The sequence below is a fragment of the Peromyscus maniculatus genome, chromosome 10, assembly GCF_049852395.1.
Source record: "Peromyscus maniculatus bairdii isolate BWxNUB_F1_BW_parent chromosome 10, HU_Pman_BW_mat_3.1, whole genome shotgun sequence".
Classification (NCBI taxonomy): Eukaryota; Metazoa; Chordata; class Mammalia; order Rodentia; family Cricetidae; genus Peromyscus; species Peromyscus maniculatus.
The window spans coordinates 76,752,520-76,771,024 of NC_134861.1; the positions used below are offsets into that span (position 1 = coordinate 76,752,520).

Below are 18,505 nucleotides of genomic sequence, written 5' to 3' on the forward strand. Positions count from 1 at the left end.
GAACAACAGATGTTATTTCCTATCGCTGGGAAATCTAACATGGGGTTGATGGCAGATTCAGTTTCTGGTAAGGGCCAGTTTTCAGGTTGAGCAGCTGTTTGGTACTGCTTTCATAAGAGTACCCATCCCATCTATAAAGGCTTTGACCTCAAGACCCATTCCTTCCCTCAAAGCCTACAAAGTTTTCAGTTTCAGTTCAGGTTTGGTACTGCTTTCATAAGAGTACCCATCCCATCTATAAAGGCTTTGACCTCAAGACCCATTCCTTTCCTCAAAGCCACACCTTCTAATCACATTGCTTTCATATAATACAATTTATTTATTTTTTTTTGATGTTTACATATGGTGCATAATAACTCCCCACTTGGTTTTATAGAACTGCTACGGAACACCTGGGGACTTAAAGGGCACTGGCCTGACGATTTTTATACCTGAACTCTAGTGGATAAGACATTCACCTCATCATTAGTCCCCTCATCTGTAAAAGAGGATAGATCCTTAATTTGAATAGCAATGTTTGCTTTATATTTATTACGCTATTAATGAGGACAATTGTGTAACTAAAAAAAAAAAAACTAGAAATAACTAAAAAAAAAAGCTAGGAAGCTTTATTTAGCTGAACAAAGCAAACTTATTTCCATTAAAATATGATTTATGCTATTCTCTCACCAGTCAGTCTAGAAGGAAGAAAACAGGCCATGAATATTGGTGGTTGGGACTTGCAAATGAATTTGGGCTACTTCTATACTGACACAGTTAAAGAGTAAATTGTACGTGACAATGGAGAATGGATCGCATTTCATTACAGAGAAGGTGCTACAAACTCATGAATGAATTTTTTATTAAACAAACTAGCTAAGGTACTTCCATAATCATTATATTGAATTTTTAGAAATATACTCTGTACAGAAAAGGGGAAGAAATGATGCCCAGAAGATCTTCATTCCAATGAGAGGGGCTACCTAAAAGTAGGAGGAGAGAAAACCTCATCCACATGAGGGATGGCTGGAAGTACGGATAAATGTACGGATGAAAAAGTAAAAGAAAGACAAATATGGAGAGATGTAGACGTTTATCGACAGATACATCTTCCAACTGACTCAAAATATTTTTCTTTATTGAAACGAAACGTGCTAGATCAGAGTCCACTCTACTGAAATATTTGTGGCAACAAATCTTGAATGATAGCTATAAAATTATCTCTGGCATCAACTTACACTCCATATTGAACTCAACATCTCAAAAACAAAAGCTGTGTTTGTATACCTTTAGATGGTGCTTTATTGTATTACCTCACTAGTCTATTTCCAGTTTAGTCTGCAGTATGATGGTTTTGAACAGCTTTTATATTATGTACATGCTGAGAGAGGTGTGCTCCCCACTCCCTGGCCTGATCCAAATATTATGTGAAAAAGATCTGGCTGAATTGTCACAGATAGTAGTTTCATTTTCTTCAGGACACATTCACATCTCTTTTATTTTGTTTATACATAAGCTCCTGGCAGATTTTCAGATAATGCAGTATTTTTCCTGGAATTCCTGAAGATGAGTGTAGAGTTTTAGACATAATTTTTTGAGTTCATAATACAGAAATAATCCAGTTATTTCTCCAGAATACAAGGTTGAATCCTGTGTCCTTTTTCTTACAGGCCCTATTTTAACTTTCTTTGGGTTAGAATGGAATGCATGTAAATCATTTCTTAATCTTACCAGAGTCTGTAGGATCTATCAGTCAGTATTCACTAGAGAAGCAGAACCCAAAGAATGAATATATGTTATGAAAGGGATGTAGTAGTTTGGTTTACACAGCAGGAAATTCATAGTTCAGCAATGGCTGTCTCTGCACTAGAAAGGCCGGGAACTCAATAGTTGCTCAGTCGACCAGGCTGATACTAGATCCACCAAGCTGGAGGCTTCAGCAGCCCCGTGCTAGTGCTAAAGGTCTGGAGGGTCCCTGGGGAGCTACCGCTCTTTAGTCCACATTATGAGCCCCCAAAAGCTGAGTTCCAATGTCAGAGAGCTGTGGCCACTACAGAAGTAGCAACAGCATAGATACTCACTGACAGGAAAGAAGGTGGGCAGGGAAAAGCCACATCGCTTTACCCTTGGACTTCTTTGTATCTGGGTGCCATGAGCAAGTACTGCTGACTCTTCAGAAGGGTCCCCATAACTTACTTCATCCTTCCTGGAAACATCCTCAAAGACCTTCCCGGAGACATATCCATTAGTTGATTCTACATTCAGTCAAGCTGGTGATGAAGAGAAGAAGAACCAACACGCTGTGGTTTCCCAAACTTTAGACTTAATTTACTTCCACTTCTTAGATATATACATTTTGTTCATATACTCCCTTGGCTCAGATATAGAGTAAAATAGGAAGATCACTCAAAGAAATAGTACCTATAGGTAACATAGTAAGCAATTTCCTCTTTTTTTACTCCTTATTACTGGATGATAAAGAAATCTCATATAAATCTCGTAGACAATTTAAATTTTTAATTAAAAGTTGTTTTTGTTTTTTGTTTTTTTTTTTTGCTTGTGTCAAAGTTTAAAAGGGTGCTATGTATCAGCGTAGTTTCTATAATACTATACAACAGTAGCTAGGCTTCTCTCCACTGATTAAGTCCTATATATAATCCTACCACATCAATACTAGCATTAATTTACTAATCCTTCTACAACTCATGAAATTTCTCAGTGAATATACATGTATTTATAAAAGATAACTTTAGTAACATTTAATGAAAAAAAACTTAGAGGCATTTTAATAATGCCTTTACACTGGGAATAGGTTTATTTTAAACATGCCTCTGCAAAAAGACTTAAAGCAGATTAAAATATGTATGTATTTTAATATAGAATTAAGTCATTGTGATGCACAACAGCTCAAGTGATTAAAAATAAGGTTATCCCAGAGCTCCCTCAGTAGCCAGTGGAGAGAATGTGAGCAGAGAAGGTCATCAGGAAAATACTGTCATGAAACTAAATGTGGATTGTGGGAGCTGTGGGAAAATCCAGTCAATGGCGACACCACCAAATTCTGTAAAGCAGAACCTGGTACTCTTTCTTCCCACTCCATGTGTAGTACGCAGGAGGCCTGAAAGGTATACCTGGAAAATCCCTCTTCAATACTCCCTCCCCATACCCCCAAGCCTAACCATACCCAGGTGATTGCTGGCTCATTTCTTTCATTTTTGAATCTACTAATGCCTTAATACATCATTTGAGCTCTTATTCAAGTGCAAATCTGCATCGCACCTTCCCATTTCTCTCAAATTTATCATAAGCAGTGTCTGTTTCTTCTAGTCTGAGCTCCTTCCTCCAGCTGCCCAAATTCAAGCTAGAGTACCCTAGGTGCAGTTAGACTTTCTTCATTCCTCCCTCCAACTGACAATTTCTTCTGCCTGGAATCCCTGCCTCTATTTCTAATCTCTTCTTTTCCATTGCATTTCAAATTAAACTCTCCTCAGAGAAGCATTTCCTAAATTATTTTGTACCCTCACACATTCCAGGTAAAATTTTTACTAACAATTCTACTTCTCAGGGTTTCTGTATTCCATTCAATAGACTAGCTGTGGGATGTTCTGTATGTCCTGTGGGAGCCCTTCTTGGGTTCTTTGTGGCGTTACCCAGCAGGTCCGCATAGAGGATGATTAGGACCATGGGCCTGAGTGCAGGTGTCTGAGATGGTCTGCACTTGGCTGTGCTGGGGGATGGTCTGTATGTCAAGTTGTTCTGATTGATCAATAAATAAAACCTGATTGGCTGTGGCTAGGCAGGAAGGATAGGCGGGACTAACAGAGAGGAGAAATAAAAGGACAGGAAGGCAGAAGGACTGACTGCCAGATGCCGCCATGACCAGCAGCATGTGAAGATGCCAGTGGGCCACCAGCCACGTGGCAAGGTATAGATTTATGGAAATGGACTAATTTAAGCTATAAGCACAGTTAGCAAGAAGCCTGCCACAGCCATACAGTTTGTATGCAATATAAGTCTCTGTGTTTACTTGGTTGGGTCTGAGCGGCTGTGGGACTGGCGGGTGACAAAGATTTGTCCTGACTGTGGGCAAGGCGGAAAACTCTAGCAACAAAGTGCAGAGATATGTTTTTCATAACTCTTCCTGATGCTAGTAATTAAAGCACTTTAAAAAATAATCATCTTTTTCATTACTATATTCACAGACATTAACACTGTGGTACAGAAATTCAAAGCATGGGGCCAAGGGTGAAGTTCAGTGTGAGATTAAGGGTTCAGGCTTGCATGGGGCTTGTGATTCAGTCCCACAACCCACTAAATAATGCAATTGTTGGTTAAAGAGCAAATGTACATATAGGTTAGATTATTTTTCAAATGATTTATTCATGTAAGAAAAATAATATATACATAGATAAATGATATAAGATTATAGATGGATAGATAGATGAGATAGATAGATAGATGTTAGATATATATATATATATAGATAGATAGATAGATAGATAGATAGATAGATAGATAGATAGATAGATAGATAGAGGCATAAGGAGAAGCCATACAAGTTGGAGAACAGCCAAGGCTTGACACTGAGATCCTGTCTCAAAAATCAAAGTATTATTAATCCAATGATGAAGATAGAGTCCTTGTGATCCAATCATTTTCACCCAAAGTCCACTATCTGGCAATGAAACCTAAGTCTTTGGAGTTTTTGGGGGCCATTGTATATCCAAATCATGTCAAGGAATAGATGTAGAAGAGAATAATGACATAGAACAATAATCTACTGAACAGAGGGAATATTTGTTTCTTTTCTGGGATTAGACATAGATTTTGCAGGAACTCAGGTTCTACCTGTTTACACTCCTCCCATGATTTGGTATAGCTGCTTGATGTCTTTAACCTTGAGCAGAGAAAATTATTGGATATTATAGTTGGGGGCAAAACATTTCTCCAGTGACCAACATGCTTGCATGCATGAATGGAAGTGAATGCAATCTGACCCACAGGAGAAGTTTTGGCAGAAGATGGAGCTATTACAGTATGTTTACCCTTTTACATGGAGGCCAATTCACCAGACAAATTTTGCCCCCTAGTAACTGTCAGTATTAGATTCTTCAGGCAGAAAATAATGCATTTCTTTTGTTTTTTGTTTTTGTTGTTGTTAATGTTTGTTATTTTTTTGATAGGGTTTCCCTGTGTAGTCCTAGTTGTCCTAGAACTTGCTCTGTAGCCCAGGCTGGTCTTGAACTCAGAGATCCATGTTACTCTACCTCCTGAGTGCTGGGAGTAAAGGTGTGTGCCACAATGTCTGACTTGCATTTTTTTAATCTGTGTTTTATCTATTGCACTCTATCTTTCCCAACCATAGTTATTCTATATTTTAAAATATATATAAAACATCTGACTTCCTTAAAGTGGTCTGTCTCACTAATAGCCTCCTTAAGCATTCCACCTCACCCAGTAACACTAGACTTATTTTTTAAGACTTCACAGAGCCATTACCTCTACCCTTCCTCTTCCTTTCCAAAGATGTTATCCTGTGCTGTACTCCCAGGATATATCATAAACAGTTGTGTTGTTATAGTTGCATTGCTCAGTTAATATTATCCGCTTTCAGATAATATTCCTGTATTCAACTTTTTTTTCCCTTTTACTCATTGGTATGGTCAGGTACCTTAGAAGAAGCAACTTAAGGGAAGAGAGGTTTATTTTGACCCAGTTTGAGAGTAGACTGCATCATGGTAGGGAAGGGATGATGACAGGCAGGGGATCCCTTGGTGGTGGGTTCAAGCAACAGTGAGTGAGGTACTAGAGCTGAGTTCCTAAACGGTAATGTCTGCCTCAATAACCAAGTTTCTTCATCAAGGAACACTAGCTAAAGGAATTACAGTATCCCAAGACAGAACCAACAGAAGATCAAATGCTGAAGGATATTTCACATTCAAACCATAACATAAAGATCCCAAGTAGTAGAATGTAAGCTGCTTGAGGGCAAAAGAGCCATCTTTTATTTTTCCGGAATATTTTTTTGTGATTTATTCCATTTTAATGTTCAGAGAGAAACAGTGGTTATAGGAATTTTAGTTTACTTAAGAAATTACTTCAAGAAAGTTTTCTCTTATACTTTTTTTTCTCACAACTTTTATAGTGCTTAGTTTCAGTGTTCTTATGGGTAGTGGGATGTTTTGTCTTCGTAAATAAAGACTTCTAGGTATACTTTTTTTGATTGTTTATATTGAATTGGATTTCTCTGTGTAGCCCTGGGTGTCCTGGAACTTGCAGTGGTTGCCTGGACTCTGCCTCCTAGAGCTAGGAATACAGGTGTATACTGTCTCACCCAGTTTAAGCAAATACCTCTTGAAAGTTAAATATGGTTACTGTTTTGAAGAGAGCCCATTAATGGTTGAGTGTATCCCACAGCTGCATCATTTTATCATCAACAGATGTACAAACAGGATTATTCATTATTAACCTTTTGTGCTGGGAATAATTGTATTTTGACTTAATAATTATTTGTTTTCAATGTTTTACAACTATATATGAAAAAATTAAAATTTTTATATAACAGAACGATAACTCTCCTTTGCATCTCATTGTCAAACCCAGTGATATAAAAGACTGTGCTTATACACTCCAACAAAAAATAATACATGGAATTGCAATATGAAAGTATCAATGCTGCTGTTTGTTTCTCAGTTTAATATTTTTTGTTCTTTATATTAGCCACTGATAGATATTATGCAAATTAATTATCATATATGTAGTTTTAAAAATACTGTGTTGTTGAAAAATATATTTGGCCTGATTTGGAATCCCATCCTTTTTTCAACATGCTACACAGTCAAATCAAATATCTCCTGAAGTACATCTGCCAGATCTTTTCATAGACAAAAATAGTACAGTAACATTAACAAAATGCAGCCCAATAACTTGCAAAATAAAACACTAATAATTCTAACACCATGCTTATTATTAAAAGAATAGAAAAAATAGAGAAGTGTAAGGCATGATCTGTCAATGACACACGGGTTAAAAGAATGAGCTTTGGAAAGTTATAGGAACCACAGTTCTCATATATTCATGAACACAGGAAGAGTTTTGCAAACTTTTCAGCAAGTTTACCTGGATCTACTTTCACCAATGGAATTCTGGATTCAAATAGTTAATGGGCTGCTGGTGAGAACAGGAGATAGAAAGTGGTCAGCTGCTTTGGAGATGGTGACATTGATTCTTGTCCTGAAATGTCCTTGGTTCTACCCTGGCCAGAGGACAGGAATAAAAGAAAGGGGCGCTGGTTCGGGTTTTTGTTCTCTTTCTTTTACATCTTCTGATTGAGCTCCCATGCCTATAGAATGTCCCTCATATCTTAAGGGAACTCATGTTCTAGGATCTGATCCTGCTGCACAGGACTCGGCAGGACTGCACAGGACTTCCTTCCTTCCTTCCTTCCTTCCTTCCTTCCTTCCTCCCTCCCTCCCTCTTCCCTCCCTCCCTCCCTCCCTCTCTCCCTCTCCCTCTCCCTCTCCCTCTCTCTCCCTCCCTTCCTTCCTTCCTTCCTACCTTTCTTTCTTAACTCCCACTTTAAGTCCTATACTAAAACTCCTTTCTATACTGACCCATTGTCCATCATACGCATTCTCTAAGCTCACCAGACAAAGTTCTCCACAGCCACTGGTTTGGAGTGGTGAGGCTGGCTGTTAATTTGCACAGGACCGTAGAACTCAAGGCTACCTACAAGACACGACAAGACAGCCTCTGCCACTTTGAAGGACCTATTGCTTTCTTCAGGGTCGCTAGCCTCTCACAGTTAATAACTGATTACTAATCAATGAATACTGAAATTCCCTTCTTCCTCCTTTCCTGTCTTCTATTCTCATTTTCTGTGCCCCTCCATCTCTTCCTTCCCCTTCCCCCCATCTTTTTATTTCTTTCTGTACTGGCATTAAATCCAGGTCTCACACACGCTAAACTGAGCTATTTACCCAGATCACTGAACTTTAGAATTTGTTGATTCATTAGATTCCAGCATTGAGTCTTTAATCATTAGTTAAAAAAATCTCGGTTGGGTCACGTTGTTGCCATTTAAATGTAATTTTTGATCTACTAGTAAGCCATTAATGGTATTTTGGTATATAATAAATTTTTTACATAGTTATCCTTGAATTCTGTAATGTAGTTCATTATATTTTACACATATTTTAAATATAAAGATCCTATAGAAATTTATGAACCCACTACATTATAATTGATATACTCTGTTTTTGTTTGCTTAATTTTACTGTAATAATTTCTTCAAAATAATGATTAACTATATTTTAACAACTTTACTAACAATACTTTAATGCCTTTTTACATAATATGAATATATTTTTGTGAAATTTAAACATTACCAATAAGGATTTTTCTTTTATTTATGAATTTTCAAGCTTTCGTTCACACATTTAAGTATATCAATAGACATAAATATATAGACACAAGTATATGTATATATTTGAAACATTTTGTAAGTAGTATGTATCTAGCAGTGTATCTTAAAGATTGATGTCAATGGTCTTAATCTCCTTCATACCTTTAAACTGTTGGCATTTTATATTTATAATTGAGTGGTGCTATATAGTCATAACCTCTTTTGTTTCAGTCACAAGCTTGATGGGTTGCCTTTGAATGTTTAGTTTTTGATGTTAGATTATTTCTTATATCTAACAGCAATAAGACTTAGTATCAATAGTTGGCTGTATACAAGAACTATACAATTATACACTCTTGACAGTAGTTCATGGGAATGACATTCACTTCCAAAACATTGCCAGTGCTTGCTATTATTATATTTTACTTTTGAATTTTTTACACTTGATCTTAGCCAAAAGGCCGAGAAGCGATAGTTTTGAATTTTTTGTCCATATATGTGTGTGTGTGAATGTGATTGCAAATTATGTAGATGTTCTTCTGATCACTCCAATTTATTTATTTAGGGTTTTTTTTTTAAATCATTTTGTTTTTAAGTGTTTGGTCCTGCTGTGAACATGAAGCATCCCCTAGTGAACCTTACTTAGTGCTCTAATCAGTTTGTGTCTTTCTGAATAATCATTGGGAAATTGTTTACAAAGAGAATATTTTTGTTTTTGTTTTTTTGTTGTTGTTATTGTTGTTTGTAATTTACACTGGTAGTCTTACAAGAACTTGAGAGAATAAGAAAACCAATCCGTACATATGATACTCATACATTTATAAAGCAATGGAGTATGTTATAGTTTAGAAAGATTCACATATGACACTCTCTGGTTTTTCATTACATTCTTCATTATGAAAATGTGCTTTATTATTGTTTTAGATACTGAAATTATTATTTAAATTTAATTCTAAGAATTTTAAAAATGACAGTGAACACTAAACTGGGAAGCGGTACTTATCTCTTAAAATTTTTTTTCACATTATTCTTATGAGTGAACTTATTTTTGTGTTTTCTCAAGGCAACCAAGTATATTCAGGAAGTCATGGAATATTGTCTTTTGTTCCTTTAACATCTTTACAGTATTGACAATTTCATATGTTTTTAAGCATATATTTGAAAAACCAACATGTTTCAGGAAGGGAAAATACAAGAAACTCGGGGAGTAATTTGCTACACGATGTTTTGGGAGAAAAACTTCTTCAGAGTTTTGTAAGAACATCAAGATCATATTGAAAGCAGGGATTTTACTGAGAGTAAATTTCACAGATCTTAGAAAGCCGTGAGTTCACTTAGTCCACCTTAAGTGCTCATCTCGGCGTGAAGGAAAGCATGGACACCCTCTTGAGAATATAGACTAGGGACCCACAAGAAGCTCTTGCTGAAGTCCAATTTCGAGACTGACAGAGAAAATTGTGGGGCACACCTCAGACTTAACCAGCCAAATGACTAACTCTGGTGAGAAATAATCTTTAGAAGGAATTTTCCTCAAAAAGCCTCTTAAAGACATGACTTAAAAGTCACACTTCAAAGAAAAGAATGAGTTTTCAGGAAACACTGTGGAGTGCTGTGAGGTGAGGATGGGATTTAAAATCTGGTTCTTGCCTCAAAAATTCTAACTTAACAAGAACAATTGCTAAGGGGGACCAATGAAAGAATTTATGGCAAACATTTTTTCTTTCCATTAACATTATAGCTCAAGTCTGGAGAAACAGCTGCCAATATTGCTAGAGAGCTGGCGGAACAGACCAGAAATCACTTGAATGCTGGGGATATCACCTACTCAGTCCGTGCCATGGACCAGCTGGTTGGTCTCCTGGATGTCCAGCTCAGGAATTTGACACCAGGTGGGAAAGACAGTGCTGCCCGCAGCTTGAACAAGGTGAGACCCTCAGCTGTGTCTGTCATTCAGGTTGAAGTACAATCACTGAGACATTCTTGCTTTTTTTTTTCTTTCTTCTGTCAAGTTGCAAGGTTCAAAAAAAGAACCCATACTTTCATTCAGTTGACTTGACTATTTCAATTACGACCTTATTTGACTTTTAATTTAGAGATATATGTGGCAGTCTCTTCATATGCATTTTGTGTTTGCAATTCTCCCTTTGGTAGTACTGTATCAGTTTCTTTTTTATGATAAATTGCGACAAAATTAGTGTAGATGAGTGCAACTGGTTATTGTTTCCTATAAAGTCATCTCTCAAAAGAATTGACAGTGTAAGGAGCATTTAATCAGGAAGTGGAACTTTAAGAAACATTAACAAAAGCATGTTAAAATCAATTGGAGTTATTTTTTTCTCATTGAATATTTTTAGTGAGATAATTTAACATACCTAATACTACTTTTAAAAGCAGCTAGGGCAAGGAATTGGATTTTAATATGCGCTTCATTTTAATTTTTAAATGACTCAGATTTTTGTATCATCACCAATGAAATTTTGAGTGTTTTGTTTATGCAGATTTTTAACTTTAAATAAGCAAATTTAAATACGTTGCATTTGAGAAAATATACTATATGTTTTTTTCATATTTTAATAAACATTTCATTTGCATAACTATATATAAATTGTAAGCACAAAGTACATGCTGCATGTTTATAAAGAATATCATTTATATGTATAAAACTATTACATAGTAGACTAATATGGTGTCAAATGATTAACATCAAATGAAGATGCTCACAAATGGCATAGCTGAATTCTATGGCCGGGGCTATAAACATAGTCTTTCCAACTTTAAAAATAAAAGATTTTGATAGTTGAAGGCTGATGTTCCGATAAGAAATTCACTTTTAAAACATTCTTCTTATGACTGAAAGAAAAAAGTTGTAGATTGTCTTTTAGTTGATTTTTAGTTCTCTGTTCTTGGTGGGATAAGATTGCCACTCATTAAAATGGAAAAAATGTTTTTATATAACAATCATTCAACATTAAAAAGCCAGATTTTTTTTTCTGGCAGATAGCTCTTGCTGCAGTTTCTTTGGTAAGCAAATGTAATTTTAGTGTTTATTTATTAAATGTAATGTATTAGGTTTCTTGGTCATGCTGAGCAAGAAGGAGTTATTGTTTGTTTGTTTTTGTTTTTGTTTTTTTCACTTATATCCTGATAGACTCACAACCAAGCCCCTGATGGAATAGTCAACAGCTGCCTATATGCTGTGGCATGCTGTGACTTTAATGTGTTATTACCCTCGCTGACTTGATCCTACTAATGAACATGGCTTCCAGCTATTCTTATCATAAAGGGTTGGGAGTACTGATTTCTATTAATGTTACATATCCATAACATGACTTGTTTGTTACTGCAATACTTTGTATCTTTATTTAAAAGTGGTGTTAATGTCTGAGGCTATCAGGTAAAGCTGGCAATTAATGTCACATTCTAACTGGCTATAGCTAATCAGCTTGCCTAGACTGAATATCAAATAACTACATAATGGGCAAATTTCCATTCCTGGGGCTTTTTAATGCTCTCTTGTTTCCCATTTGGCTCTCTTCAATTGTTTTTACAATGCAGTTTGTCATATGTTAATTTGCATGAAGGGGTAGGGAGATGGGAGGGCAAAGGTTACTCATGTGCTTGCTGGCTTGCTCTCATTTCCTGTGGTTCCTACTTTCCCTGAAGCAGTTACAGCCCATCAGATTTGCAAAGTCAACTAGGTACAAATCAATTGCACTCCACATTGAAATTCTGGAGAGCTCAGAGTCCTACATAACTGTGATGTGAGTCAGTGATCTGAATGACAGCATTGGTGATTCACTTGCACTCATTGCTGACTTCTTCTTCCGCAAAGTTCCTGCTCCCTCATTGAAGAAAGCAGGAATTAAGCTTGGTACAGTATTAGCTAGCGAGCAACACAAAAAGCGTCAGGGTAACTGCTCCCTAAAACTGGAGAAACTCTATTTTGCAATTCAAGGCTAATGACCAAGGGAACTGAAAAACACAGGGGAAAATGTGAAATCCCACAGTCTGATTTATAAAAATTTGGGTCATTCATTTAAACAGTGTGAATGAATGGTTATTGATTATTCATTTTAGCACCAGGAGAAAATGTTTTGGGCCTGAATACAATCTTCTGTCAACAAAAACAAATTAAATAAAGCTTCTTTCCCTACTAGTTTCTAAAATGTTTTCTATTTTGGCCAAGACTGTCAAACCCAATTCTTTAAGAAATAAAAGATGCAGCAAGTCAGGAAATGAATCACATTCTATTAATCTCAAGTTATCTGACTCTTGATATTTGTCCCATAAGGTTAAAAATAGTCAGAATGAATGGGCATTTCTATCTTCCTTATAATAGGATTTTTGAAGGTATGAATGAACACGTAGTATGAACACACACATCCACCATATAGACTGTCTTGAAAACCACACATAATCTCTCTTTAAAATAATGGGTTCCAACTTTTTGCATAATTGACTTACCATCTTACGTCTCCACTAGTGGCTCATAAATGAATGACTAACCGGATGTGACCGGGATCATTTCACATGAATGTATGTTGGTTTGTACTAATTTCTACTAAATGTATTCAAAGGCTTCTTTCTATTGACAACTTCCCACCACCTGGTTTTTAGGTGGGCTGTTCGGGGGGCAAAAAAAGGTTTTTAGCTGCTGTGGTGCTGCTGCCTTCATTTTCTTCTTTAAAAGTCGTGAATCAAAAAGTAAGGTGTTGATGTAGATGTTTTCTTTTATTTCTCTGTCACTAACTCGTTTTTTCTATTCTGTGTTTAATCTGCTGTCTTAATGGATTCAGCTTCAGAAAAGAGAGCGCTCTTGCAGAGCCTATGTCCAGGTACTTTCTGTGTTTTTCTAAATGTGTTAAGTTGTTGAATTGTCTCTGTTGGTGATCGCATGTGCGGGCATCTGAGGAAAAATGATAATGTGCCATATTGAACTAAAGGAACTTCTGGGAGGGCGTGCAGGGTGGGAATGGAAAAAAATGGTCTGTGTTAAAAAGAAAGTGGATAGTGCCAAGTTCTGTCAAGCATGAGAAACAGACGAGAGAGAAGGTGCAGCTTGAGGCCTGGAACATTTTCATCTAGGAGCTGAGTTTAATATAACATATACATCTCTGTTTTTTCATAGAGTCACTATACAGATTTGACTTATACACTGAATTGTTAGTTCATTCAGAATAGAGTCATATAAGGCAAGACACACAATGAGATTTTTGAAATAATCTTAGTTCAGTTTCAACATAGAACTCAAGATGCCAGGCAGGGTTATGACTTAAGTTACTCTCTCATTGAGATCATATGTAAATATAATTTTTATCCAGGATGGAAATTTAGTTTCCTAACAATACTGTTCTCATGGTCTTACGGTTTGGTGTAAAAGAGAACATTGTTCAGACAAGCTGGCTATCTTCCTGGGTTTTTTTAGCTATTGTTTTGTTGGGAGACTGGCTTTTGGTTATTTATTTGTTTGTTTATTCCAAGCTAGAGTTTCTCTTTGTACTAGTGCCGACTGTCCTTTGTAGATCAGGCTGGCCTCAAACTCACAGTGATCACTCCACCTGCTTTCAGAATGCTGGGGATAAAGGTGTGTGTCACCACCCTGCTTTTGATTTTGTGTCTGTGAATTTCATGATCTCCATATGCAAATCACAGCATTCTAGTGAAGCAAATCCATCTGTGTTTAGAAAAAATTAACCCCAGGAGCCAAGTCAGCTTTTGTGAAGATTGGAAGTACCAAATCAAACCTTAACAATTATTCACATTTGTATAGAATATGGAAACCTTGACTTTGTCTCCCCATACCCTTGAGGGCTTAGTTGATGTAAATGTTAGGTACCAAACTGTTCATTTGTGTCTCCCCAATGATCTGAATATTCACATCTACTAACTTTATGGCTAGTGTAAAGCTGGGGTTTTGATAATTAGAAAGCTGTTTAGCTAAAATCATGTCAGAATAACTAGATAACCTTAGGAGAGAACCACTCAGGTTTTTAAGATACAATATCGGTAGACATTCTAATGAATGAGTGTGACATCTGTCTTTGCTTAGTCATTTGTTTAATTTGACCACCATTATTTTTTCTTGCCCCATTTAAAAAATACATGAAATCCATCATTTCCTCAAAAGTGTTAACAAACAAAACAAATGTAATCTATGCCCTGAGGTTTTATTATCTGGTAGACAAAATTGATTAGTTAAACTTGCAGTCTTCTTCCTTTCGTTAGCATCATATTGGGGAAATATAAGATGTACCTTGAGTAGATAAGGTATTTTCCTTGTCTTCTCAGCTACTGAAGGGTGCATTGCAAGTGTTAGCTATATTCCAGTTAATTTTCAGACATACAGAATTAACCAGCATGTTTCCATCTGTAAGGCGGGGATGAATATATCTATTGCCTTAGCTATCTCTAGTGTTATGGCCAAGGCCCTTTTAACAAAAAATTGACACCATCACAAGAGAAACGTCAGACTAATTTATTAAAGATGAACTCGATGTGACCTGGAAACCTATGAAAAAGAAAACCCAGAGAGGCAGAGAGACATATGTATTTATGTGCTTAGGTGTTAAGAGGAGTAGGGCAATTGAGGGGTAGTGTGCTTGGATAAAGTGAGTATGCTGTAACCTCAGGAAACTGAGAACATAGCTGGGACTGTTCACTCGAGTTCAGACATCTTTCGGCCTTTGATTCTCTTCTTTGAAGGCAGGCAAGTGTCTCTCAAATGAAGACCTACAATCTGCTTCAGAAGAAGGTCATGAAAGTGTTTCTTTCGATTTTGTGACTTGTTTCCTTGTAGAAAGATCGGTGGGCCAAGTGCAAGTAGCTTTCTACCTCTGGTGATGTCTCAAATGTCGTGGTGCCATAATATGGGGTAGGATATTCTGTCTCTAGTTTTATTAATTTCAAACTTGGTTTATTTTTTAAAGAAAAACATAGGATAGGAATAAATCGTGTTCCTGTCTTATGAGTTGCATTTTGAGTCTGAAGGCCTTCTTAGCATGGGGAAATAACAGCATTTTGTGAGAATCATTTAAAAGAAAAAAAAAAAAATCTAATTTGACATTGAAGATTAAGGAGATTATCTTTGTATTTGCATTTACTTTATGAAACGATGAATTTCTGTGAATAAGAAAATATTAAGGCTTATTTCCTTAGGTTTTAGAAAAGCATCCTTTAGGGAAGCACAGTGTGAGAGGTAGGAGAAGGACTCCCATCCCAGAAAGGTGGGGGGCATAGCATGTTGCAGCCCTGCCAGGATTGTTTTCAGTTGTGCTCTCTGCTATCCTTTTAATGGGACTTTCGGGATAATTAGCCCTCCAGTATTTAAATCTATGAAATGCATGGTCATTCAGACATGAATCTCCAATGGAAAATTAACAGCACAGTTTATTCAACAGCTGATTTCCTGGTGTTACAATTGACTAGCTGTGAATAAATGTTTCAGCTATTGACTAAATATCTGATGAGACACAATACACACAGAGGCTACTGGTGATGCAGAAATGCTCTGCTCGATAATACAAGATGCTCCTTCTGATCATGTTCATGTAGACTGCTACGCCAGGAAGTTTTACAGTCAACGGTGCTGCACAAACCCCTGTAACTGACTCATAAAGAGGAGTTTTATCTTACCCATTGTTTATATATTCAGATCATACTTGGTGCCATCTCTGGAATAGGTGCCTGAAATAGGTACATGATTGATTCTCATTGTGGGTTTCTACAAAATGTGGCCTTTCCATTTTCATCAGACAAGGTTCTCCTAGGGATGTGTTTGGCTACCTGAATCCATTTACTTTTCATTCATTATTTTAAGAACAGGAGTCTATTTTATGAATTATACATATTCATGCTTTATATTTTCTTGTTTCCTACCCTTTATTCTATGAAAAACCAAAAGCACAATGAAATCAGACCTGCCAACTATCAATTATACATTACCTGTATGTGAACAGTTTAAATTGGGATGGGTTTGAAAATAATACATGAATTCCAAAAATAGTAAATTTACATTCTAAGATTTTAAAAACACGAGTCCAATACAATTTACTTTTCTTTATTTATCTGTGACTTTTATTATAATAAATCTTTACTGATTGCTAAAAGATAAAAATTGATATTGATTATAGTAAAAGGACATTAATTTGTCCCATAGTATACTATTTTTTGAAGTTTGGTTTGATGATGCAGGCCTGGGCCCACCGTTGGTTAAGAAATTCAGGTAGGAGAATATCCTGGGCCCCAGAGTGACTTCAGTATCAGCCTGGGCAGTTTAGTGAGACCTTGTCTCAATAAATAAAAAGACTGAGAGATAGCTAGTAATAGAGCGTTGTTTTTATTTATGAAGAGAATGGTGAATTCAGGGGAGGTAAGACTGCTGTAGAAACATCATAAAACAACTACTATAATGTAATGTGACCAGAAGGGGCTTAGAGATAAGGGGGTCTGAGAGAGGCAAAAGGAGATGGAGAGACTGCCTGAGGCCACAGAACCAAGACTGATAGCATCAGTACTGCTCTCCTGATGTGCATCCTCTTTTCTTCCACACCAAGGTGAAGATGAGGATGGTTTCTTACTAAGAATAAGGACGTTTGGGCTGGAGAGATGACTGGAGAGAGGTTAAGAACAGAGGACCTGGGTTCGATCCCCAATGTGCACATGGCAGTTCACAGCTGCCTGTAACTCCACTAGGAGGGGTCCAATGCCCTCCTGTGACCTATACAAATATTGCATGAATGTGTTTCACAGACATACATGCAGGCAAAACACTAACAACATAAAGTAAAAAAAATAATAAAGTTAAAAGACATTTACTAGGTCAGCTATGTGGACATTGTCATGCAGAACACTAAGTATCCTCTATTATTTGTTTGTGTTTTACTTTGAGACGGGGTCTCCATGTGTAAAACAGGATGGCCTTCAGCTGAGCTCTTCCTGCCTCACTGTCATGCACCCTAAGATCACAGGCATGAGATAAGTTTTCATTCACTCTCACTCAATATTTGTAAGAACTTTGTGTCATCGTTCTTACAATACATTTTGTTCAAAGTGAACATGGGAACCCACAAAGAGTTCATTGATTTCCATGAAATCACAGAGGTCAATGACTGAAGAGATGTGGAAAGTTGAAGCTGATTTGAAAGCTTATGTGCATTGACTCCTAAGATAAAGTAGCCTTCTGACTTGCCTCATTCATGTGTAGTAGGAGGCAGGATCTAGTATTTGGTGTGTATTAATTGGTGTGTGTGTGTGTGTGTGTGTGTGTGTGTGTGTGTGTGTGTGTGTGTGTGTGATATATTCCAGAGATGGACTAGAGTCAAACAACCCCCCTTCCTTCTCTCCTACATGTACACAAACCAATTCCAGGCACCCATGTCCAGTTCCTAAGTAATCATTACTTTGTACTGTTACATTAATTTCATACACAACCAGAATTTGATTGAGAGGTTCATTCACATTCAAAGGACACCCTGGTTTAAAAATGTAATTTTAAGAAAGGAAAAAGCTGTTAAAGGAGCTTTCAGACTGTTTTCCAGAGTGACAACCCACATTGGGTTTCTGTCAGTTTTTCCAGTGTCTGTCAGGTTTCCAATGGCACCCCAATTCTTTTTTTTTTTTTATCACTTAAAAATTGTATGGCCTAATTGACTCAGGTTTCTCACTAGCTATCTCTTATAACTTCACCCATTTCTATTAATCTATAAATTGCCACATGGCTGTGGGATTATCGGTCTGCTGGCATCTTGCTGTTCCTCAGGCAGTGGCTGGCATCTCTTCTGCCTCTGCCTTTCTTCTTCCTGTCTCTCTCCTTGGATTTCCCACTTGACCCTAAGCTGCCTTGCCATAGGCCAAAACAGCTTTGTTTATTAGCTAATGGCAGCAACACGTATTCACAGCGTACAGAAAGACATCTCACAGCACTTTCCCTTTTCTATCTAATCAAAAAGGAAGATTTTAACTTTAACATAGTAAAATTACATATAATAGAACAGTTGTCAAGCAAGAATTACAGTTACAATATCTAGTCTATTTTTATGTGGGAAAATTAGAGAAAATATTCTATCATCTATCCTATAGTTATCACCCAAATACTTGTTAACACTTGTACGATTCTGTCTTCCT

General features: G+C 36.7%; 1 protein-coding gene across 24 annotated transcripts in view; it reads left to right on the forward strand.

Moving 5' to 3' along the window:
- Positions 1-18,505, forward strand: part of Adgrl3 (adhesion G protein-coupled receptor L3) — a 747,948-nt gene that overhangs the window by 579,678 nt on the left and 149,765 nt on the right. For 21 of the 24 annotated variants that reach the window (XM_076546498.1, XM_076546504.1, XM_076546503.1 and 18 more), the window contains 2 exons: positions 10,122-10,307; positions 13,180-13,218. In XM_076546498.1, the coding sequence (XP_076402613.1) occupies positions 10,122-10,307; positions 13,180-13,218 (225 nt within the window). The remainder of the gene's footprint in view (positions 1-10,121; positions 10,308-13,179; positions 13,219-18,505) is intronic. The other 3 variants (XM_016004415.3, XM_042257560.2, XM_076546506.1) reach the window with 1 other exon arrangement.